The 25,074-nt window shown below is 50.5% G+C and overlaps 1 protein-coding gene across 1 annotated transcript; it reads right to left on the reverse strand.

Moving 5' to 3' along the window:
- Positions 1–24,688, reverse strand: CDA (cytidine deaminase). Its single transcript, XM_027521572.1, has 4 exons — positions 24,313–24,688; positions 12,339–12,450; positions 7,353–7,410; positions 1–4,097 (listed from the first exon to the last, which is right to left on the reverse strand). Exons 1-4 carry the CDS (start codon positions 24,464–24,466, stop codon positions 3,981–3,983), a joined length of 441 nt encoding a protein of 146 aa, XP_027377373.1. The 5' UTR covers positions 24,467–24,688; the 3' UTR covers positions 1–3,980.
- Between the last annotated feature and the right edge of the window lie 386 nt (positions 24,689–25,074).

A 25,074-nucleotide genomic window follows, 5' to 3' on the forward strand; every position in this document is an offset into this window, starting at 1 on the left:
TGCAAAATGAAAGTGCTTTTATTTAAAACAAACATCCCAGCCTCTCTGCAGCCAAATGAGTGTCGTTCTTCCAAGGGGACATTGTTCGAACAATTTCTGGAATCCTTCTTTGCAAAGTGCCTTCCCCAGTCTGTTCCCATGAAGTGGTAAAGAACCTGCCTGCCGATGCAGGAGATGTAAGAGATGTGGGTTTGCTCCCTGGGTCAGGAAGATCTGCTGAAGGAGGGCATGGCAACCCACCCCAGTATTCTTGCCTGGAGAATCCCACGGACAGAGGAGCCTGATGGGCTACAGTCCATGGGGTTGCAAAGAGTCAGACACGACTGAAGCGACTTAGCATGCACGCACAGAACACTAGGCTCAGTCCTCCAGTCTTCATTCTTTGCCCCTCCTTCTATCCCACTCCTTAACTGGCTGACCTTTCTTGTGCCCCGGCTGAAATATCTCCTCCTTAGGGTTGGGTTGCCCTGCCCATTCTCAGGCTAGCTCCATTCCCCCTGCGACTTGTCCCCAGAGCACTTACTTCCCCTTGGGTGGCCCTTGTCATGATGGACAGAATCATTTATTTTTTAAAGATTTTTTAAAATGTGGACCATTTTTTAAAGATTTTTTAAAAATGTGGACCGTTTTTTAAAGTATTTTTTGAATTTGTTACAATATTGTATTTTTTTTATGGTTTGGTTTTTTTGGCTGCAAGGCATGTGGGAATCTCAGCTCCCCGACCAAGGACTGACCTTGCACCCCTTACATTGGAAGGTAAAGCCTTAACCACTGAATCACCAGGAAAGTCCCTAGAATCATTTAGATCAGGGATCTAATGCCTAATGATCTGAGGTGAAACTGATGTAATAACAGAAATAAGTGCAGTGCGTGCGTGCTCAGTTGTATCTGACCCCGTGAACTGTAGCCCACCAAGCTCCTCTGTCCATGAGATTTTCCAGGCAAGAATACTGGAGTGGGTTGCCACTTTCTACTCCAGGGGATCTTCTCGACCCAGGGATTGAACCGAATCTCTTGCGTCTCCTGGCAATGGCAGGCAGTTTCTTGACCACTGCGCCATCTGGGAACTCCCGACAGAAATACAGTGCACAGTGAATGTGGTGGGCGTGGCCCACCCCCAAACCACTCCTACCCCCTGGTCTAGGGAAGAACTGTCTCCCACTGAACTGGTCCCTGGTGCCCGAAAGGTTGGGAACCGCTGACTTAGATGTCTTTCCCACAGGTAGTCAGAACCCCGTGAGGACAGCGATTTTATCTGTCTTTACTGCTGCAACCCCAGGGTGTGGCCCCAGCCCTCCAACCCAGTAGGAACTCAATTAAAAAATTATTAAAAGAGTGTAAAAGCCTGTTTGCAAAAATCACGTCCACTCGCAAAGGACCCAGATTTGTCACCCTTCATAAGAGGAACAGCTGGCATGTATCAAGAGCTTACTGAGGGCCCAGCACTGGGCTCTCAATAAGGCATTCTTTCCTTTGATCCATAGACAATGCTGTTCCCTGGGAGCTGTCACCGCTGATTTACAGATGAGGAAATTGAGACTCAGAGTAATGAAATCACATGGTTAGGAGGCTGTTTAACTCCTACCATCTTTTTGTTGTTGCTGTTAAATGAAAAAGAAATATGTTGGGAATTTTAAAAATCTAGATATGTAGTAAGGAAAATAACCCACTACTCTAAATTTCCATTGATCAGAATTTTAACTGATGTTAATGTCTTGGCCCTTTTTCTTCCTGCTTCCTCTCTTTTCTTTCTTCACTTCTCCTGGTTGAGAACATTCAGAAGAGTGTGCTGAAGTTCTCGGCAACCATTTCTAGAGAAAGGCAGAATGTTGGAAATATTACTTTTCTGTCTCTCACGATGGCAGCGGGTAAGTCTGGGTGGGTAATGGAAAAGCCAGTCTTACCAGACAGTAGGGCTTCCTAGGTGGCGCTAGTGGTAAAGAACTAGCTTGCCAACATAGGCAGGTGTAAGAGACACGGGTTCGATCCCTGGATTGGGAAGATCCCCTGGAGGTGGGCATGGCAACCCACTCCAGTATTCTTGTCTGGAGAATCCCATGGACAGAGGAGCCTGGTGGGCTACAGTCCATGGGGTCACGAAGAGTCAGACACGATGGAAATGACTTAGCACGCATGCACCAGTAATCCCTGCAGATGCTCTGATCTCAAAAGAAAGGACTCCCAGGGAAGGGGTGAAACAGGAAACCCATGCTGTATTCTTACCCCAGCCACAAAGGCTGGCCCCAAGGCCAGTTCCTCCAGGGAGGACACCCAGAGCTGCCAGCCCCCTTTACAGAGCCAGCCCAGCTCCTTCCCTTTTCAGTCCTCACCTTCCTAAGTGCACCAACAAAACAGACTCCCTCTCCAACCCTCTTTACTCCCCAGAAGGCAGCGTGCTGCCCCCCTGCACTTGCTACCAGCCTGGATCACAGTGTGTATTTCTGAGCGTGAGTCCTATTTACACCTCTCTCCCTATCAGATTGCAAATTCCTCAAAGGCAGAGACTGTTTCTTATACATCTTTCTCTGCAGTATTTGGCATATAGAAAAGACTCAGTAAATAAAAGCAGCCAGACATCAGCTGCGGGAAAAGTAGAAAAAGACACTCAAGAGTCAGACCTGGTTCAGATTCCAGGTCTGCTACATCACAGCACATGGCAAAGAGCAGGCACTGTTTCTAGATCCTGGGGGTGAAGGAAAGAAAACAACAGTCTCAAAGGCCCTTGCTGAATCATCTAACTTCGGAGAAAACAAAACAGAACTTTAGGTCCCGCCCTGATGCTCCAGGCCAGTTTTATCTATCTGGGACTTATTACCCCCTGTCCAGAAACCTTCCACCCCCTACACCTGCCCAGAAGACTTATCACCCCCTGCCCAACTACAAATGCCACTCAACTAAAGAATACCCAAAACATCCCGCCTGATTAACGTTTCCCTTATCGTTTCCACAAACCTCCCTATAAATATGGAGCCTCCCTGATCCCTCTTGGGGCTCAGCCTGGTCGACTGTCACCCCTTCTTGCCTGAATAAAGGTAACCTACTTCCGTTGAGGTCATCTTTCCTTTTCTGCCTCGGCCCGAACTATACCTTACAAGGGGGAAGTGATGGGACCTGGATTTTGGTTTAAACTTTGCTGTGGTCCTAAAGCAAGTTACTCAACCTCTCTGAGGCCCAGGGCCCCCAACTGTAAGAAGGGGGAGATAGCTACTTTACTGAGTACTTTAAATACAAAATAATCCAGGTAAAAACACTGGACACACAGTAGGTCCTCAGAGAGATGTTTGCTCTCCCATCTAGACAAACAGCCCCCTCCGTCCCCTTTATACTTGGGGGTGACAGCATGCAGGGCCCAGGTCTGACTTAGCCCAGAACAGATTCTAGAAATGGCCGTTTGCAGTAAGACCCAGTCCAGCGGCCCCTCATCGGAAGAAGGCACAGAGACCTAAAGACTCAGCTCTCCACACCAGCTACACAGATCCAAGGTGCCTGATTCTTTTCCTGGCAGAGAGAGTCCAGGTCTTTCTATTTAATATAAAGACTGCCCCTCCTGAGAGCTCCAGCAAGGACAGAGATGGAGCTAAAAGCCTCTCTGGAATGTTTTGTGATGTTTATCATTAGAAAAGTCACCCAGGGCAGGACAGAACCTTGGGAAGGCAGATGGTGAAGCAGTCCAGACTAGGTTGGAATTTGAAAGAGGGCCCATGGGAAGGAGAGAGAAGGACCGGGTGCCCTGAGTTCTGGGGAGGACAAGAGGGGTTGCAAGGAGGGGCTGGAATGGAAACGCTGTATCACTTCAGGAGAAACCTGGTGCTCCAGTGTTAATTGCAAAAACAGTCTCCTTCCAGTGCCTGGGGGGTTGGGCCTGTTTGGCAGATGTCCCCAGGTTTGTGAGAATGTCTTCACGAAGTCCTCCAGGTGGTCGTCCCCTTTAGCCTGTGTAGGAATGCAGGGGCTCCGGGGCAGAGGGTGCTCTCCATCCCTCATTGGATCTTCTGCAGGTCCTCGGGCCCAAAAGATTCAGGCAGCAGTTCCCGGACTGTCCTGACAACATACGTGCCGTCCAGCTTGGTCATGTAGACAGCCCAGTCGGTGCCAAACTGGAAAAGAGGCAAAGCCAGCGTGAGGGAGGCAGTGTGGCTGAGGGGAGGGCTGCCCTGGTTTGAGTCTGGCCTGGGTTGAGTGCCTCTTACTGTCTAATGTGCCTCTCTGTGCCTCGGTTTTCTCACCTGTAAAATGGGAATGATAATAATCATACCTGGTTGATAGGGCCTGAGGGCGGAGCCAGTGAAAGATGGCATGAGCAGTTAGCACAGTGCTTGGCACATTGCTAAGGGGCAGTAAACGCTCTGTTCCGTGATGAGGACTCATCAATCCTTTGGCCACCTGATATGAAGAACTGACTCATTGGAAAAGACCCTGAAGCTGGGAAAGGCTGAAGGCAAACGGTGAAGTGGGTGGCAGAGGATGAAATGGCTAGATAGCATCACCAACTCAAGGGACATGAGTTTGAGCAAACTCTGGGAGATACTGAAGGACAGGGAAGCCTGGCGTGCTGCAGTCCATGGGGGTCACAAAAAGTCCGATGCAACTTAGCAACTGAACAACAATGGGGCTTTATAAGAACAATATCTAACCCCTGGGGCCAGATCCCCTCCTGTTGTGACAAAGGACAACTCATATCTTCCTCCCTTGGGGCTTCTCGATAACTTCTGAGAACCTGGAGAGATTGCGTGCCTGTCACACACTGTACAATGAACAGCAGGATTGCATCATCTGCGCTTTGAGGCAGGTGGATTTTATTCCCATTTTACGGATAAGAAAACTGAGGCTTTGCAGAGAAACATGGGGCAGATGATGAAACTCTTTGGGTTTCACTGTCTTGATCTGTGAAATGGCTTTAGAGACAAAAGACTTATCAGGCAGGAAGATAGGTGTCCTGGGTGGAGAGTTAGGTCAGCAGTGTAATGGAGCATAGCCTGGGGAGTTGGAGTCAACAGCCTGAGGCTCTACCTGGCCAGATGGAGAGTACTGGAGGCAGTGGGTGGGAGGGGCCCGCACGCAGTGCCTGGCATGTAGTAAATGCCCAGTGGAAGCCATCTGTACTGACAGCTAGGGCTCCTAGTGACCGCCAGCTCTGCAGCCTGCTCTTGATGCTTCGGCCTGAACCACCACGTTATTATCGGGCACAGTCCATCTTTTTAAAGCTAATGTTTTAAGGAAGGAAATTTCTCTGCTTGGCGGGCTCTGCCTGAGGGTGTGGGTGAAAGTTGAGTGGAGGCGAGTTTAAGTGCCAGGCCTCCAGCCCCCAAGCTTCAGCTCTTATTATTTGCATTTTGGTTTCCGTTTTGCTTCTCTCTCCTTCAGCTTTTCCATTTGCCATCTCTCATTTGCCAACATCTGATCTGCGTGGAGAAAACAGCCTTGAGCAATTAGACGGAGGCAGGGCCTGGGGAGTCAGGGAGCTGGCATCCTGATGTGCTTGCTGCCTGTGGCCTGGGACACGCCGTGGTACTGGGCGGCCATTTGCGCCCCTCTAACCTGGGGTGAATGAAGTCCCTAATGTGAATTCAGAGCCTTCCCAGTGGCATTTTTCATCTAGATTTGGGAAATGAGTCCTGCTAACTGTGCCTGATTTGCAGGCCTGGCGAGCAGCAGGAGGATGAGGATGTCTGTGTGTTCTAGAGATGCCAGTAACCCCCAAGACTCAACAGCAAAACTGAACCCCCCACCCGCCTCCCACCAAACTCCAGCAACTCCAAAGCGAAGCCCCCATGGAACAAGCCACTCTGATTCTGCACAGCGTCATGTTATCTCTACTGTGGCCAAAAATAATGTGTCCCTTTTGTAGGACCATGAAGGCAGGGAGGGGGCCTTTACGAGGGGAGCGTGGGCTTTGCTGTCGGCCGGAACGGCTATAGTGAGTGCCAGCTTGCCACTGACTGGCGGGCTGTGTGTCCTTCTGCAGGTCACTTGCTTCTCTGACAAACGGCCCACACTTCCCTCCAGGCGGGGCGAGGGGATTAAATGAGATGCTGTATTTAGAGGGGTCGAGGATGTCTCATCAGAGCTCAAGGCCTGGGGACCCTTCAAGTTGGTGGCTTTAGCCTTTGTGGGCTCTGGCCGGCACAGGCCCCTTTGAGAGTCCATCAGAGCTATTGACATCCCTCTTCCTCAAATGTACATGTGCATATCAAAAACCTCATTGAGCCCAGATTCAGAAGAAAGGATCGAATTCAGCCCCTTGGTTTTTAGAATTGAAGAAACTGAAGGCTTCCAACCAAGATCTTTGTAAAAAGTACATCAGATCCTTTGAGTCTCTTCTTTTTAAAAATAGCCACTGAATTCCCTTTATTCTTTTCTTCCCCCAACTTGTGTTTTAATATCACAAAATATACATAAGGTTTATCATTTTGACCATTTTTAAGTGTACGATTCAGTTCCCTTTATTCCTGGAGTGAAATATACCCTCTATCCAAGGACTACTAGACCCTGTGTGATGCGCCCCTGACCGCGTTTCTATCTTTACCCGTCACCTCCCCTCAAGCCCTGCCCGGTGTTCTAGCCTCTTTGGCTTTCAAACTGCTCATGCAACTCACCAAGCGTGTGGGCATTAAACTTGCTGCTTCCTCCACCTGCAAATCTCGAGATCTTGGTCTGTCTCATCTTTTCTCCTTATTTATATCTCTGATCAAATGTTATCTTCAAAGAGACTCCCTTCCCGGCCATCTAAAAGCAGGGGTTGGCAAACTGTTTCCCATAAAGGGCCAGATAGTAAATAGTTTATGCTTTGCGGGCCATTAGGTCCGTGTTGTAACTCTTCTCTCTCCCCTGGTAGGACCCAAGCAGCCAGAGGGAACGTGTGAATTGGTGTGTGGGACAACAACAAGCAGAAGTCTGGATTTGCCTGCGGGCTGTTGTTTGCTGACCTTTGACTCTGACCTAGAGTCAGCTCCACCTTCTGTCGCTCTCAACTCCTTTCTTCTGCATTTTTTTTTCTCTGTAGCCCTCTTCACTCTCAGCAACTCTAACTGTTGATTTATTTTGCTCCTTATTTGTCTGTCTTCTACACTAGACTATAATGCCTGTGAGGCTTGGCCTGTCTTTTCACCACTGTCTCGCCAGAGCAGGGTAAATGCCTAGCCCAGAACAGACACTCACTCAGGAAGTATTTGCTGAATGAAAGAATAATTTCCAGTGATTCATGCAAGCTTGGGAAGGCCTTAGGAGTCAGCCAACCCAGCTAATAGGACAGTCACTGTGTCTCTTCACTTGGCCTGGCTTGGCTCCCAGGGCCTGGAAGAGCAGGGAAGAGGAGGGGAGATCCATTCCAGAAAGAAAGGGAAGTTGCTTACCTCTCTCATGACCTGTCTGCAAGCCCCACAGGGTGAGATAAAATCATCTTGCAAGTCACTGGGGAAGCAGAGAAACAAAAACATGGATCAGTCTCTGGAAACTTGAGAATGATTGCTTAAATTCAGGAGTCCTGCCTGCCTGCAGATTAAGTCAAATCCCTCAAGGCAGTTCCTGGTTCACAGATGAGCCTGTCCTAGAGGGTGAGAAGAAGTGGACAGAACTTTCCACACTCACAAGAGGCAAGACCATGGCTAGGACTATTCTTTTCATTGGTGTGTTCAAAGAATGTTTAGTGAACATTTACTATCACCCACAACCCAGGGACACAAAGGTTAAAGCGAATTTGTCTCTGGCCTTCAGCCTAGTGGGTGACAAGGAAAACTAGATGAGTTATCATTTCAAACAACATACAGTAAGAACACATGGTAAGCAGGACATGATCCTTGACTAGGGAGGGAGAGAGAGTATTTCATGGAGGAGGTAGCATTGACCTGGTCCTTGGAGGAAGCGTAGAGTTCATAAGTCATCAATAGTGAGCACCTGATCTGCTCCAATCTCTGGACCAGGCACTTATAGACATTGTCTCATTTAATTCTCAGTATAACCTGAGCATCCAGATGACCATTTATCATCAAGGACACAGGTTCACTAAGATGAAGTAACAGAGAGCTATTCTGAAGCTCCGGGTTTTTCTCTGTTGCAGACAAGGGATATAGTACGTGCAAAGGTCCTGAGGCATAAAAGAATAAGACACCTGTGAGTCCTTGAGAAAACTGGGTACCCTGCATCTGAGAAAGTTGGAGAAGAGAAGCTTACAGCCAAGGGGTTGTCTCTGAGGATGAAGGCACCCGCAGGCAGCCCTCCAGGTCTGAGCAGGACAAAGGATGGTGTTTAAAGAAAGAGGAAACTGTAAGAACCTCCAAGCTTGATAAAGCGTCAGAGGTTAAGCCAGTGGTCACCATCATCTTTGCGCTTCTAAGACCCACAGTTCTCTGATGTCTCTGGAAGATCACAGGATTTAAGATTCAGTTCTTGATCAGTTCCTCCTTTTGTTAATTACATGTGATTTTGACCAAGTCATTTTAACCCGTGCAAGGATCATTTCTTTGCCTATAAAATGTGGGGAATAAGGTCATCCACACTGTAGAAATGCTAGGATAAAATGAACTAAGACGTGCAAAGAACTTCCTAAGTTTTAGAATGCAATACACACATTATTACTGCCTATACTAGTCACTGGGCATTATTCCTTTAGATAGATAAGGATATCTGTCATAATGTTTGTACCTTGTCATATACAGTTTTATTATACACGATGTGCTTTATGTGGTATAATATTATATAATTAACCTATTTTGTATTAACAATAATTATCACATTATTTAATAGATGCCTAGAATGTGCCAGACACCCTCCAAAGCATCTTACAGTGTTTCTCTCATGTTAATTGACAAACAGTTATTTACTGAGCACCTACTATACACCAGGCACTGTCTGTGCCGGGGATAGAGCCGTGAGCAAAGCAGGTGGAATTCACTGCACTCGGGAGTTTTTGACTAATCAGGTGAACCAGATAACCGGCAAACCATCAGCCTATCAGCCAACCACGTATCAATTACAGCTAGAGACAGATGCTGTGAATTGAATAAAGCAGCTGAGGGGAGAGAGAGTGGAGGGCTGCTGCTTTATTTAACCTTCATGACAACTCCCTTTTACCTCTGGAGGTCCAGTTAAAGAAAGCACCTGCTCATGGAAACGTGGGTCCTCACTGAGCACACTCACACTCCTAGCTATAGAGGGACCGCTTGGGGACCTGAGAGGGTGGGGACCGCTGCCCAGGATGCACACTGAGCCGGATGAACCCTTCTGGTTACCAAGCGGCTGATGTTGCAGCCAGAGCCTCTCGTTAGCTCTTTGGAGGATGTGCTTGGGTTTTTTTGGCTGCACCGTACAGCATTCGGGATCTTCCCCCGACCAGGGATCGAGCCCGTGCCCCCTGCATTAGAAGCACAGAATATTAACCACTGGACTGCCAGGGAAGTCCTGGACTCTGTTATTCTGTATTTATTTATTTTTGGCCGTGCTGGGTCTTTGTTGCTGCATGGGCTTTTCTCTAGTTATGGGGTGGGTTTCTCACTGCGAGGCTTCTCTCGTGGAGCGCAGGCTCTAGGGCGCCTGGGCTTCAGTAGCTGCGGCTCCCAGGCTCTAGAACACACACTCAATAGTTTTGACGCATGTGCTCTGGGATCAGGGATCAAACCCGTGTCTCTTGCGTTGGCAAGCAGATTCTTTACCACTGAGTCACAGAGAAGTCCACCAAGTTTTTTTTTTGTTTTTTTTTTTAGTTAATTACTTTGGCTGTGCAGGGTCTTAGCTGTGGCATATGGGATCTAGTTCCCTGAAAGAAAGTGAGAGTGAAGTCGCTCAGTCGTGTCCGACTCTGCGACCCCATGGACTATAGTCTGTAACCAGGCTCCTCCGCCCATGGGATTTTCCAGGCAAGAACACTGGAGTGGGTTGCCATTTCCTTCTCCAGGAGATCTTCCCAACCCAGGGATTGAACCCGGGTCTCCCGCGTTGTAGGCAGACGCTTTACGTCTGAGCCACCAGGGAAGTTCCCTTACCAGGGATCAAATCCAGGCCCCCTGCATTGGGAGCACAGAGTCTTAGTTACTAGACAACCAGGGAAGTCTCTGTTTTTTATTTCATTGCACGCATGTTGGCTGAGAGCTTGCTCTGTGCTAGGCAAGCCTGGGAGGGAGCAACAAAGACCTGTCCGAGAGTCCCGGCCTGCAGGACCTTGAAGTCTCAAAGGGAGATCAAATCTGTGTGTAAATGTCACAGCTACAGGCAGACAGTGGTTAGGCGCAGGGGAGAGGTGGGACTAGAAGCACCCCAGAAGGTGCTGGGCACACAGGGACCTTCCTTCCTCTCATCCCCCCCCTCTCCCTTTCCTCTAGCCTCTGCCTCCCCTGCCTCGTGCTGGGTATTGACAGTTTCCTGTGCTTTGTGCTGACCTTGGGCACACAATGAGGCCAGCTCATCAGACCTGACGCGCTGGAAACCTATCGACTTTGATGATGACAGCGGGGACCCCAGGGGGGAAAGCTCATCTCCTCGTTAGCCAAATCCCCCCTGAGCTGCACACATTGCATTTTACAGATCTCGAGGGGGCTCTCTGAGATGATGCACGCCCATCAGCACTAACAAGAGAGCTGGCACTTCCCATTCACTCTCTAACTCCACACTCTCAATTTAACAAATCATTAGAGCAGTAATGACTGCTTTTCTGGCTTGGGGATGCCAGTGCAGGCTGAGCACCCAGAGAGGAGCGGTTGGGCGCTGGAAAAAATGTAGTTTTTGTTTAAACAAGGACATTTACTAATCATCACAAACAAAACCCAGTCATGTTGAAGAGTAGACAATGACCAAGAGAAAAAGTCTTTCAACTGGAACATTCTGAACAGAGCAGGGCCACCTAGCCATTCTCCTTTTGTTGACTTTGGCCTCCTTTTCCCCAGAATATCATTATTTTCTTGGATCAGCTTTGAAATTGAGTTATCCCCTCCACCTCTTTTTTCTCCCCTGAAGTGTAATTCACATCCTGATCTCTGCTCATCTGCACAGAATGTTCCCAGGGCGGCCTCATTTATTCCTCCCAAAGCCGGAGGGAAGCCAGGACAGACCTTGGTCCCACGGAGAGCTCTCAGAAGCTGAGGCCCTCCTCCAGAAGCGCATCCTTGGCTCTAGTTACTCAGGGGAAAAAACCTTCAATAAAGTGGATCACCTCAGGGGCGAGACCAAGCTCCTTTGAGGATCTTATCAAAGAAATGGAGGCTGGTTTCTGTCATGCAGATCCCATCATCCTTGTTCCTGGTCCTCATATTTCTGCCAGAAAAGGCCTGCATCTCCCCGACAACGAAGACATCATTTACTCCTAGTCCACGACCCATACACCCAGATGTCTCTAAAGACCAACACCAGGTCAGCCCTGCAGTCTCTTTCTGGGTAGATTCAACATTTCCTACCTATTTTCCCTGTGCTGTTATCTTGCTAACAGAACTCTCTCTCAAAGACAATGCAACAGTACACACAAGAGTAATTTATCATTAAATCAGAAGTGTAATGGGGTCTGAATTAATAAAACAGCCCATTCATATCACTTGAATCCTGAAGCCACTGAGTCTGGGTCCGTGGCCAGAACTCAAAGAATTCCCTTTGAGGGCACACGTGGGAACTTGGATATTTATGTTTGGGGCATGTAGAGAGAGCTGATAAGTGCTCTTGTTCAGCCAGAACTCGGGCTGGAATCTGATCAGTTTAAACCATAACCTGGGTTGCCTGGCTGTCACCCCACCAGCCTGTCCTTTTATCCTGGTTCTTGCACCTAGGGGTGACTGATGCCAAGCAAAGGTGCCAGCTTGGACAGTGAAGACAGGATCCCCGGATTGGCTCAAGGAGAGCAGGGAAGAGGGTTTCATTTCCTGTCACAGCACAGCAAAGTGGAATGAGCTCTGGAGTCGGACTCTAGAGATCTATCTGTCCCAGCTTTGCCACTAATTCCTAGGAAAGCTGCTCATCCTCTCTGGGTCTCAGTTTCTTCAACTGTAAAATGGGTACAGTGGCCAGGAAGTCTAATCAGGTGACTTTTAGGTCCCTCTCACTTTAGGTTTCTTAGTGGCCTTTCTATTGTATCTTGTAGGGATGCTATTGTACTTGGCACTACTATCAGAACAAGAACACACCTCCCTTTGTCTTAGAGTTGTCCTGACTGTTTATCTGCTCTTTAGGCTTACCAAGGGCAGAGTCTGTTTCTTATTTATCTTCTACTTTTAGCCCTCAGCCCAGCGCCTAGAGTGCCTGGCACATAGGAAGTTCAGAATAAACACCACAGGTGAATGAATGAATGAGTGAGTAACAGGTGTGCGGTGGACGCTGGCTGGACAGATGAACGAGTATTGCTATGACTGGCCTTTCTCACTCACCTGGCAATAGCGATTGCCCTGAACTCTTTGTACCCTTCCGAGATGGCCTTCTGGATGGCAGTTCGTTCAGCACAGACGCTCAGCGGGTAGCAGGCATTCTCTATGTTGCACCCTGAGAAGAGAGGAGAGTCCAGTTGTGTTACCAGCAAAACCACTTCCTGTTGCATGTGTTGAGTAAGAAGCTTGCCCCATTCCAGAGCTGGGAGGGACCCGCTACTCAGAACAAGGTAGGGGAAGGAGAGGGCAATTTGACCAGAAGCACTGGGAGGCTTGTGACTCACTGGTGTGGTGGCTTTGCCCAGGGAATTCCCACTCTCGTCACTTCCCCAGTGCTGGCATCTTGAAGCAGAACCTGGGAGCAGGCGCAGCCTCACAGGGCTGATGACCCCACCCTCATTTTCCCAGCAGAGGTCAGGGCCAAGGGAGATGCTGAAGCTTAAGAAGGTGAGCAGAGCCCCCGCCTGGGTCTCAGAGACGGAAACCACAGCCTGGGACATGGTGGCGATGCTGATTCAAAGATCGGGCCTGGGTCAAATTCTTGATGTGGATACCAGCTGTCAGGGTTCTCTGTGAGTTGATTTGCAAAACAGAAGTGTCAAAAGCAACAAAATAAGAAACAAAAAGCTCCCAGGCTTTGCAAAGGGTGACTGTGATTATACAAGCCTTAAGGCCATCCATTTCCTCCAGTGAAAGGTGGGCTGCCAAGGTGGCACAGTCCGGAGTAAGGGAGTCTTCCCCGGTGGCCCTCTGTGGAGTGTCCCTGGGGATAAATGGGCAAGGGCTCTTCCCAGGAGACAAAACACTGGCATAGCCAGAGTGGCTGACCAGCAGACTTGCCCTTTGCAGGCAGGTGAGGCCATGAACCGATGGCCACAGGAGCTGGACTCTCCCAGGACCATCAGGGTGTGATAGACAGTACGTCACTCTTCACAGCTTGCCCTTCTCCCTGAGGCAGGATATTCATTGTTCCCCAGTATTCATTTTCTCCTTCTTCCTTTAAGTAATACAGGTCATTTTCAATCCAATATGGCTGACCCCATGGCTGCTCAGAGACTACATTTCCCAGCCTCCCTTCCAGCATTTCACCTAATAGGATGTGGCACAAAGTGAGGTAGGAAACTCCGGATCTCATCTTTTGTAAAGAGACTTGCCTCGTCCTCTCTTCTCTCCTGCAGAGACTGGGGCGGGGTGGGACAGCTTTGACCATGTGCTTTATGCTCATGAGGATGGAACGGCAACAAAACAGAAGGAACTTGGAAACCTGGTCAACTCGTGGAGCAGGGTCAAGTTGCCTGCTTGCCCTGGTGCGTGTGTGCCCAGTTGCTTCAGTCGTGTCCGACTCTTTGTGACCCCACGGACTGTAGCCTGCCAGGCTCCTCTGTCCGTGGGGATTCTCCAGGCAAGAGTACTGGAGCGGGTTGCCATGCCTTCTTCCAGGGGGATTGTCCAGACCTAGAGATCGAATCCACATCTCCTGTCTCCTGCACTGGCTGGTGGGTTCTTTACTACTAGTGCCACCTGGGAAGCTCTAAGTTGCCCGGGACCAGCTGCCTGCTCTGAATCATTATGGGAGAGAAAAAGAATTCGAGTCTCTGCATCTTGGGATCTTTTGGTTAGAGTAACTTAATCTATATCCAACTAAAACAGAGATTTGCAGTAAAAATAAGATGTAGCTTTGACAAAAAGAACAAAACGAAACTAGGTGGCCTTGGCTCAGCAGTTGGGAATGGGACTTCCCTTGTAGCTCAGTTGGTAAAGAATCTGCCTGTAATGCAGAAAGCCCGGGCTCGATCCCTGGGTTGGGAAGATCCCTTGGAGAAGGAAATGGTGACCCACTCCAGTATTCTTCTCTGGAGCATCCCATGGACAGAGGAGCCTGCCAGGCTAAGTCCATGGGGTCACAAGAGTCGGACATGACTTAGCAACTAAATCAATGTGAAAGAAAACAAAGATATGGCAAGAAGGAAATCTGATGGCCCTTGATACTCCTGGCAGATTATTTGCTAAAGCCCCAACCTGGAATAAACTGGAAGGCAAACTATATTACTGACTCAGAGGATTTTCTACCTGGCAACGGGAGACACCCTGTGGCAAAGATCTGGTTAAGGCTGTCATTTCCACCTAGCCATTGTTTCGGGAGCTTCAAGGTAGCCACCGTTCAAAAGAGGCAGCAGGGTAGGGCTGGGCAGGGAAACCAGTCAGTAAAACAGGGGAGTTGGCAGGCTGAAGAACTGTTGCACAGAAAGGATTCTTTGGGTGTGACAGAATTGGGTAGCCAATGAAGCCAAAGGTCTGGCCTATAAAAGCCTGCAATTGTTCCATCCCTAGAAAATACAGCGCCCCCAGACCCTACCATCAGAAGTAAGCTCAGAGAGCTGTGTGCCCTCCAGGAGGGTATTCTCTTGGACACTCACTTTGGCTGTATGGCCGAGGATGATAAATGGTCAAGGAAGAAGCCCCCAGAGGGCAAAGCCAGCAGCCTCAGTGGACAAGGGGGTTACCCCCAGGGCAGAAAAGGGAGGCAAGGTGGACTCCAGCGCACCAGAGTCTTCACACTTCTTGCCCCACAGACTTGGTAACTGCATGGACTGGTGGTCCACGGGTGTTCCATTTGCCTAATGGGAGATTTGATGACGGTTAGTCTTTCCTACTCCACATTGCGTGGTGCCCGAGCGGGAATGAAGTGAGGGGCAGATGACTATTTTTTAGTTTTCAGGCCCCTGGATGATCAGGGCCACATCTCAACCTGAGAAGGGGGACTGTGCACCACCAAGGGATCCTGCTGCTAGGGCTGGATGCAGCGGCTGGGTGAACTTTGGGTTGTCACCCACAGAAGTTGTAAGTGGGTCCAATGTGTGTGAAGAAAGAAGTACACAGATACTCACAGGCCACAGGGGGTTTTATGGCAAAGACTTAATTGTTCTCAGTGTTCACACTTCCAGTAGAACCCACTGAAGTTTAGGGATTTCTCTCTGGCAGTCCATTGGTTAAGATTCGGCACTTCCAATGCAGAGGGGATGGGTTCAATCCCTGGCTGGGAAACTAAGATCCCACAGGCCAGGAGGTGTGGCCAAAAAAAAAAAAAAAAAAATCCACTGGAGTTTAGCTGGGCACGTCCCTACCTAGCTAGAAACTGCTTTCCCAGCCTCCCAGGAAGCTTCGTAGAGTCCTATAGGTTTAGCCAATGGGATGTGAGTGCAAGTGTTGGATGAAACCTGACCCGCATTGGATCAATCAGAGCAGAGCAACTGACCCACACTGGGCCAATCAGAGCTGAGCACCTGACCTACCCTGGGCCAATCAGACTATCCCTCTGTGAGGGAATTTAAGTTGTTCTCTAACATTGTGAGTTGGGCCTGGGTCCTGGTGGCGGGCTAGTTTCTGTTCTTTACAGAGAAGACCAATAGGACACGGTGAAAGGAGAATCAACTCAGATGAGAGACGGTGGCAAGAGTCTGGCCTTCTGCTACCGGTTGCCCCTGAAGTACAGAAACACTCCAGCTCTGCCACCGTTTAGTTATAGGAACCGACGTACCCTCCTTTTGCCTAAAACAGTTTGCATGCCTTTGTATCATTTGTAGCCCCACGGGAATCAATTAATACAGTTGGGACACAGGACAGCCAGCAGTCAGGCAGTTGTAACCCTGAAAGGAGTGGTTGATGTTTATGGACTGCCTGCTTTGGCAAAGCACGTGTTCATATTCACATGTGAGTTACTGCAGCCTGGAAAGCGGGCGCCTGAATGCTCAGCCCCTCTGCTAGGTCAGTGAATAAATGAACGAGTCTTTCTTGCTTCCTACCTAGTCTCCCCAGCCAGGTTTCTGATCCCTGTTGGAAATGACTTCCTTTAAACATATCCTTGCCTGCTCGCACCTGCCTGCCCCTCCCACCTTTGCTGACCTGTGACCTTGTTTAAGCACCAACTCACCTTAAAACACAGCCTCACTGAAATGCCACAAAGAAAAAGAACCGCTCCTTGTGTCTGTCAGGCCGGGACGAGAGTCGGCTCCCTTGTGTTTGACTTTTGCTGCTCCCAGGAGCAGAAGAATTGCTCCCCACTCCACTTCGGTCTAGCAACCCTCCCAGCCCCTGCCTTGTCCCTGACTCAGGAACACTCTTCCCATTAGACATGATTCACATAAATATTGGGTTTTGCTGAGGTGCTCTTAAAGCAAATTGTCAGACTTCCAGAGGTCCAGACTCTGAAGACAATTGCCTGTGTCTGCTTTTGAAGTTCAGAATGACCTCTTATAGAGAACTCTTCCTTTTCTGTGTGTGAAAACGTTAACAATCCAGTAAAGGAGATGGAGAGAGTGTTTTAGAAGGGAGCGTGCTCACATACCCTACTGTTCAAATAGAATTTTGTAGAAAGAGTCCGTGGGTTCTGTTCTGCCTTGGGACCCTTTGCCCTCTGGCTCTGAGAATTTGGGAAAGGGACTGAACCTCCTTGAATGTCTCATTTTCAGTTTGTAAAACGAAAACGACAGCACCTTCCTCTCAGGCCTCTAGTGGGAATGAGTTGAGTTCACGCAAGTAAAGCAATGAGCATAAGCTCTGCTGCTGCTGCTGCTGCTGCTGAGTCGCTTCAGTCGTGTCCGACTCTGCGACCCCATAGACGGCGGCCCACCAGGCTCCCCCATCCCTGGGATTCTCCAGGCAAGAACACTGGAGTGGGGTGCCATTTCCTTCTCCAATGCGTGAAAGTGAAAAGTGAAAGTGAAGTCGCTCAGTCGTGTCCGACTCCTAGCGACCCCATGGACTGCAGCCCACCAGGCTCCCCCATCCATGGGATTTGCCAGGCAAGAGGACTGCTTCTCTGGAGCACAAGCCCTGGCACAGACTAAATGTCCAGCAGCTGGAGCTGCTATTCCTAATCGCCTGAATGGCAAGGCTTTGGTGGTGGTGGGACTGAGTTTCTGCTGCTTCTACTCAAGGTGTGACAGTTACCCTGTCTCTGCCCTTCAGGCCACTTTGAAATCCTTTCCATGATTACAGAAAGTCCCTCATCATCTGGTGCCAACCTGCGTACCTCTTGGACTTCATCTCCTTTTGCTTCCAAGTATACACCTGCTACAGGGCCTTTGCACTGGCTGTTCTAACTGCCCGGGACTCTCTTCCAAGCTCTAAGCACATGGCTCACTCTACCTAGGTCTCTGCTTAAATGTCACCTCCTCAGAGAAGCCTTCCCTGATTATCTAAAATTTCTTCCTCCCTCTACCACCTCCAACTCTCTCAATCCATTCCTCCTGCTTTAACACTTAACACTTTCCTGGAACGTCTCTATTCTCTAATTTCCCCATTACTCCCCAGGTATAAGTTCTTGAGGGCAGGGACTTGGTCTGTATAATGCATTACCGTATGATCAGGGCCTGGAACAGTCACTGGGCCCAGAGCCGAAAACAGTGATGCTCAGTTACTTATTATCAAAGGGCTGGATTTTTGCACTTTGATGCTAAGTCTCTGAGGTGCGAAGGAATAAGTGTATTTGAGGCCTCTAGCAAGTTCAAGTGTAATTTCCCAGTCTTGCTTTAAAAAACAGAAAGAGGAGGAAGGGAGGAAGGAAATCCTTGGCCGTGAACTGTAATCCTGAAAGGCAAGACAATATTGTTTTGCTTCCCTGAGCCCAAAGAACAAAAACATCATCTATCCAGGCAAACCAACTCCATTTCTGGTGTTCGCCTCACTGACTCAAACATACAGGAGAGACGGCCTGGGATGGTGCCAAGCTAGGGATCCATAATTAGAAAAGATTGTACCAAAAATAATACTATAAAGATAGTGCTATTACTACTAATTGCTTTCTTTTAATCTTTTCTTTTATTGCTTTCCTTTGGGCTTCCCTGGTGGCTCAGCTGGTGAAGAATCCGCTTGCAATGAGGGGGACCTGGGTTCGATCCCTGGGTTAGGAAGATCCCCTGGAGAAGGGAAAGGCTACCCACTCCAGTATTTGGCCTGGAGAAAGCCATAGACTGTGTAGTCCATGGGGTTGCAAAGAGTCGGACATGACTGAGAGACTTTCAATTTCACTTTATCTGCCAGGCACTCCATGGAATTTTTAACAGTTCTGTAGGGCAAATGCTATTATAACCCCATTTTACAGCAGGTAAAAGCTGAGACTAGGGGCAGGAAGGCAACTCATGTCCTGGCCTGACAGACACACAGAGTGTTCTTTTTCCTTGTGGCATTTCAGTGAGGCTGTGTTCTGAGGTGTTTTGGTACTTAAGGTAGAGCTGGGGTTGGATATCATCAAGACAACAGCAGGGAAAGGAATTCACAAGGAGGTGACTGGGACCAGTCCCCCAGAGAAGTGAGCACTGTCCCCTGAATCTGCATCTGCTCTGCCTTCTGAGGGATCTTCAGATTAGAGCAGGGCTTCCCACATTCAAGCAAGTGGGCATCTCCTGGAGGGCTTCTTAAGAGATTTCTGAGGGACTTCCCTGGAGGTCTGGCGGCTAAGACTCTGTGCTCCCAATCCAGGGACCCGGGTTCAATCCCTGGTCAGGGAACTAGATCCCACATGTCGGGAGGAAGAGCAAAGATTCCACGAGCTGCAACTAAGACCCTGCACAGCCAAATAAACTGTTTTTTTTTTTAATTAAAAAAAAACAACAACAAGATTTCTGAGTCCTACCCCTTGAGCTTCTGCTTTAGCAGTTCTGGATCAGAGCCCATGAACGGAAACTTCTAACAAATTCCCAGGAGGTGTCAGAGGCTGTGGGTCTGGGCCACTCGTGAGAACCACTGCACCAGACAGATGTCACAGCCATGTGTTTGAACACTCCCCTCTCTCCGTGTTCCCGCCTCCCTGCCCGCTGCAAATGCAACGCGGCAGTTTCACTAATGAATTCTATCCTAACTCAACCAGAGAGCTGAGGGGTGTTAGCGAAGCCTGTCTTTGTGATAAGCTGCTTTTGAGTGACAGTGGAGAGGACCAGTGGATGAGGCTGGGATGGGAACGGGTGGGCAGGGCTATACGGAGAGAAAGCTGGTTAGGGAACCTGGAGGCCTGCGGTATAAAGCATAAAGAGTGGTCCTGAGGTAGAAAGGGAGCCCCCGGGAGGGAATCCGGAGGGCAGGGACTGGATGGGGGAAGATAGATGAAGGATCGGGTTTAAAGGTTAAGTCAAAACAAGCTGCATTCAGCAGTTAACCAGAATGTCCTTAAGTTTTTTTTTTTTTTTTAAAATATGGTTTTTCCCTCCCAAATTAATTACAGCTGATCCAGTAAAGTGACTCCATGACCTCCCCCCTCCATCCATGGCAACGAAACATATAGAGCGCTACAATCGTTCAAAGAGAGGAGGAAAGGGAGGGGCAGACCATCATTCCAAGAGCTTGAGCTGAAGAAGAGGAAGTCCCCCATCTGTTGGGTGGTGCCCACAGGGTGGTCCTCCGTGAGTCTCCCCCAGCCCCTCCCACCTGGGCGGCCCTGGCTGGCCCCACCTCCACCCCCTTGGGTCCCATCCTAACTCTTCTCTGGGTCCTTGCTGCCCCAGTCCCCCAGCAGCTCTCTCTCCCCCACAAGCACCTCCTCTCCTCTCCCCACGGCAATGAGAGAAGGTAATTGTTGGAGTTATTAATTACCATCCTGGTGGCCCAGCTGCAAGGGGCACAAGGCCCTGGCCAGGGTCAGGGATAACAGAGGAAATAAAGCCATTATGAAGAGATCATGACGGCAAGCCTATCAGACTTGCTTTTGAGTTGGCCGAGACACCAGCTGCCCCTGAGGGTGGTAACTCCATGGAGGGCTAGTCTTTTGTGAGGCTGGAGAAAGTCACAGAACTGGGCCGATGCATCCCGCTATGAGCTATAAACTCACAGCGTCTGAGTTCAGCTGTGCCCTGTCTTCTCAGTTCAGTCGCTCAGTCCTGTCTGACTCTCCGTGACCCCATGGACGGCAGCACACTGGGCTTCCCTGTCCACCACCAACTCCCAGAGCTTGCTCAAACCCATGTCCAATGAGTCGCTGATGCCATCCAACCATCTCATCCTCTGTTGTCCCCTTCTCCTCCTGCCTTCAGTCTTTCCCAGCATCAGTGTCTTTTCCAAAGAGTCAGCTCCTCACATCAGGTGGCCAAAGTATTGGAGCTTAGTGTCTGTGTCCTAATCATCTCTGATTCACCCCCTGATGCCCTACCAGGTTTCCTCTGGTTGTTCAAGGTCCCCTTCTCTCCAAGCCTGGCCTTCCTGCCGTCTGCTCTCCCTTTCCTTCTAAGTAAGGAGACCCAGGGGTTCTGGTGAATGCCCTCCATCGGTCCCCTCTCCTCAGCACAATTCTCTCTGCCCTCTTCTGCACATCCATGCTGCAGTGAGGGGCAGCAGAAGGAGCAAGGAATTTGGAAACAGATGAAACTGATCCTCAGTTATCCCATTTGTAAATGTGCATTTGGCTCTTGGTTAGGTCTGCTTGTTACCTCCACACTCCTTCTGGTAGTAACAGATCACTCTCTCTGCATCGAGGCGGAGCCTGTGTATGAATCTGCTGGCCCCATCATACTATTCCATTGTGCCAACAGTGATTGGCCCAGGGATGTGCATGTGACTGGAGAGGGACCAATCAGAGCCCTTCCTTGGAATTTTTCCATCTTGAGCTAGTGGGAAAGAATTCTTCCCTCTCTGCTTTTAAGGCTGGAAGAATGTAAACTAGGGATGCCTGAGCTCATGTTCCCGATGCCTGGAGAAAGCCCACCTTTAGATAAGAGGAAGGAACCGGCATCCAGGATAAGGAAGAGCATGGTGGCGCTTGAGTTCCTGGATCCAGCTGTCCCTGAGGCAGGATCTACTTTTGCCCATTACAGTGCTGGTTGGTTTCTGGTGTCTGCAACTTGAAGTGCTCTAACGCATGTGGCACCCACTGTCTCCTCTCATGTGGTGGCTATGAAATCGCAAAAGATCTTTCATAGACGTGTTTGTGTGTGAGTGTGTGTGTGTGCTCAGTCACTCAGTTGGGTCTGACTCTTTGCGACCCCATGGACTGTAGCCCACCAGGCTCCTCTGTCCATGGGATTTTCCAGGCAAGAATACTGGAGTAGGTTGCCATTTCCTCCTCTAGGGATCTTCCTGATGCAGGGATAGAACCCACCTTTCCTTTATCTCCTGCGCCGGCACGTAGATCCTTTACCCCTAAGCCACCTGGGAAGCCCCATAGAACTGCTGCTGCTGCTGCTGCTAAGTCGCTTCAGTCGTGTCCGACTCTGTGCGACCCCATAGACGGCAGCCCACCAGGCTCCGCCGTCCCTGGGATTCTCCAGGCAAGAACACTGGAGTGGGTTGCCATTTCCTTCTCCAATGCAGGGAAGTGAAAAGTGAAAGTGAAGTCACTCAGTCGTGTCCGACTCCTAGTGACCCCATGGACTGCAGCCTACCAGGCTCCCCCGATCATGGGATTTTCCAGGCAAGAGTACTGGAGTGGGGTGCCATTGCCTTCTCCGATAGAAGTGCTTAGAGAAGGCTTAATCCATTGTAGTTATTAATATGACTGTTGGTCCCTGCCCACGATGTCCCAGCACCATCCAACTCTGTCTCATCCTTCCCCTCGTCTCCCTGGCTGGAAACCCTAGAATGATATTCTTTCCTTTCATTCTCATATGGCCCACCCTAGGTCCAATCCATGTGTTCCATACAACCCTCCCAGATAATTCCTTCCTCTTCACCCCACTTGCCAGTGACCTAGGCCAAACCACTCTCTCATACATTCAACGAACCTGAACTATAGGCCAGGCAACATGTAGTCAGCAAGCAAGACATGCATCACCCCCTTGACACTCTTCCCTCTGCCCCCGTCCTCCCTGAGCACCTGTCAGACGCACTGTCCTCAAACCCCCTTTCATGTTACTTTTCTTGGCTCCCTACTTTCTACCTCATCAAATCTCAGTGTCTCCACTCGGCCTTCAAAAGTCCTCCACAATCTGCCTCTAAGCCATCACCACCATGCCATTAATGGGAGTGGTAGAAGCAGTCACTAGTGGTGACAGTCCTATCGTGGGCCAGAAACTGTGTGCTAAGCACTGTCGCCCCTTTAAAGGCATGAGCTCATGGAAAGCTTCACACCCAGGGGTGAAATCCGACATCTTTCATGACTGAGGCGGCAGGGGCACCGCCCACCAGGGAGGACTGCTGGGCCAGGAACACCAGCTCTGCTCACAGCCATCCTGAAAGGCAGGCCCTGTGATCCTCCGTTTACAGATGTGTAAGCTGAGACCCAGGAGGGTTAGCCTGGGGTCACACACAGCCAAGAAATAGCTGTGCGGATGCAAACTCAGGAGACTCTAACTCCTCCAGGGCCTGTACCCATCCCATAATGCCTCCACAAATGCCCACTGCACGACCCTTTTCCTGGTGACATCAGGTCCTTCCCTGCCATTTAAACAGGCCCCACCTCTGCTCACTTCATCTGTTCTCTCCTACAGTCGTTGGCTGAGGCTCCCACTTGGAGCCATGGCCTGTACAAGAGGAGTGGAGACCTCCGTGGGGGCAGGGACCGTCATTTCTGCTCCCAGCGGCATCTCCAGCACTTGATACATTATCTAGCACATAATTGGTGTTTGGCAAACATGTGTTGAATGAATAGATCAATGCAAGGATGCGGAGGGCCCCTCTCTGTACACCATCCATAGGAGATATGGAGGTGCTGGACGAATCAATAGCAGATTGCATGTTCAAGGCCCTGAGCCTGTGGGTTGCAGTGTTGTTTGAGGTAGTGGTTAATGTTTAATGCTCATCTGAGCCACTGGGCCAGGCCTGAATTTCCACATGATACTCAGAGATTTTTGTATCCCCCACAGGAAAGCAAATTTGGGAGTCAGGGAAACTCTAAGTTCCAATCTCAAAAGGCAAGGGATGAGATGAACATCAAGGACAGCCCAGAAGGGCCACCATAGAGGGGGAGGTGTGGGACTCCAGCCAGGCTCCCAGCTGAACAGTGGTGGGGGCAAGGGCCTCACATTTGAGCCCGGGGTGCTTGGGGTGGGTGTGAGCTACCAATGAGATTACACATGTAAGCCTCTGGTCCTTCAGATGGCTGCCGCCAGGTGGAAGGGGGATTCTGGGCGGCAGCACTGGGCAGGCTAGGGATTCGCATCTATCGTCTGGACCAGTTCTCATCTGCGTGGGGCAGCAGTGGGAATGCGGGGGGAGGGGCAATTGGCATTTCCGCTTACCGGCCACCTCCACGCCCTGTTCCCCACTGTCATTAAAGGGGATGTCCCTAAGCTTAGCAAAAACAAGTCTGAATTATTGTTCAAGTGAGCTTTTCTATGAAGCCAGCAAACCAAAGAAAAGTCGCTTAGGAACAGATGTGTGCCGGCTCAGATTCCTGTCTCTCTCTCCGCAGGAGGGCACTCAATACTGGCCACCTGAAACCCACCTGGCTCCTTTTCTGCAAGGCCCGCGCTCGACTAAGGAGTCAGCCCTGGATTACTCGATCTCACGCCCAGCCAGCCCCCTGGGTGGTGGGTGACAGGAAGAAAGCAGGGTTTGGGGCGCCTTTGCCCTGGTCACTGAAACCCGTGAGACCTCGAGCAAGCCGTGTCACCTCTCTGGACCTTCTTCACTACAAAAAATGGGTGTAACTCCTAGGTTGATGGGTGGGGGGTGGGGGCGGTGAGGACTTGCACTTGTAGCCTTGAAGTCTTTGCAGGGTGCCAGACACAGAGGCGGGGCTCAGGAAGTGTTAACCCTCTCCCTCCCGGCTCCAGCGGGAGCTGCCCGAGGCTCTGCATTTGTGGCCTCCCCTTCCCCACTTCCTTCCCCATCTCGCCTCCGCTTCCCAGGCCCCCCAGGAATGGAAAGCCATGGGGCTTGAGCAGTATATTCATCCCGGCCGTCTGGAACGGCAGGCAGGGCCGGGGGGTGTGGCGGCCCTGCCCAGCGGAGAGGGGAGAGGGGAGACGGAGCACCCCTGTTGCCCGTCCGCGTCCTCCTCTGACTTTCCGCCCAGGCTGCCGCGGAGGGGACCCCCAGGCGCCGCCCTTACCCGAGAAGATCCTGCCGTCCCCGGTGAGAAGAGCGGCCCCCACGGGGAAGCGGCTGTAGGGGCAGTAGGCGGACTTCTTGGCCTCTTGGCAGGACAGCAGCAACCGCTGGACGTGCTGGGGCTCCAGGGCGAGGCTGGGACGCTCCTGGGCCATGTCGATCCACCGGGGCCGGCGGAGAAGCGGAACGCGAGCTCGCAGCCGGTGTGGGCTGGGCCCCACCGCGACGGCAGCTCCTCCCCCGGGGTGTGTCCTTGCCGGGAGGCGGCCAGGTGCGCGCCCCTGGGGGTGCTGGGCAGGGCGGGTGAGGGAGAGGGCTGGGGACAGAAGGTGTGTGTGTGTGTGCTCGTCCCAGCGTGGATGCCCAGGGTCCACGGGTGCTTTATGCGCTCCCGTGGGGACCACTCCCACTGCTGGCACGCTCTGATGAGTCAGAGGGTCGGGACGGATGCCACTGTGTCGGATGTGACTGTGGACACGGTGGCTTCAGGGAAGAGGCCGTGGAGTGGTCAGCTTGTGGTCTGGGAAATCCAAGCTCCAAGTGTTGACCAGCCTGTTTGTTGAATGACTCCTTCAGTGAGGGGTGTGGTGAGACTGAAAGGGCAGGGCTGGGGCAGCCCCACTGGCTTCCTGAGTCAGGGAGTGTGAGGCGCAGCCAGAAGACCAAGTTGCTTCTTTATTTACACTCATCCTCCTTGCAATTCCTCTTTGTCCCAACCCAGAAAGTAAAAAGATCTCAGCTGGAGAGAATCTCTGAGCTCATC

The sequence above is a fragment of the Bos indicus x Bos taurus genome, chromosome 2 (assembly GCF_003369695.1).
Source record: "Bos indicus x Bos taurus breed Angus x Brahman F1 hybrid chromosome 2, Bos_hybrid_MaternalHap_v2.0, whole genome shotgun sequence".
Classification (NCBI taxonomy): Eukaryota; Metazoa; Chordata; class Mammalia; order Artiodactyla; family Bovidae; genus Bos; species Bos indicus x Bos taurus.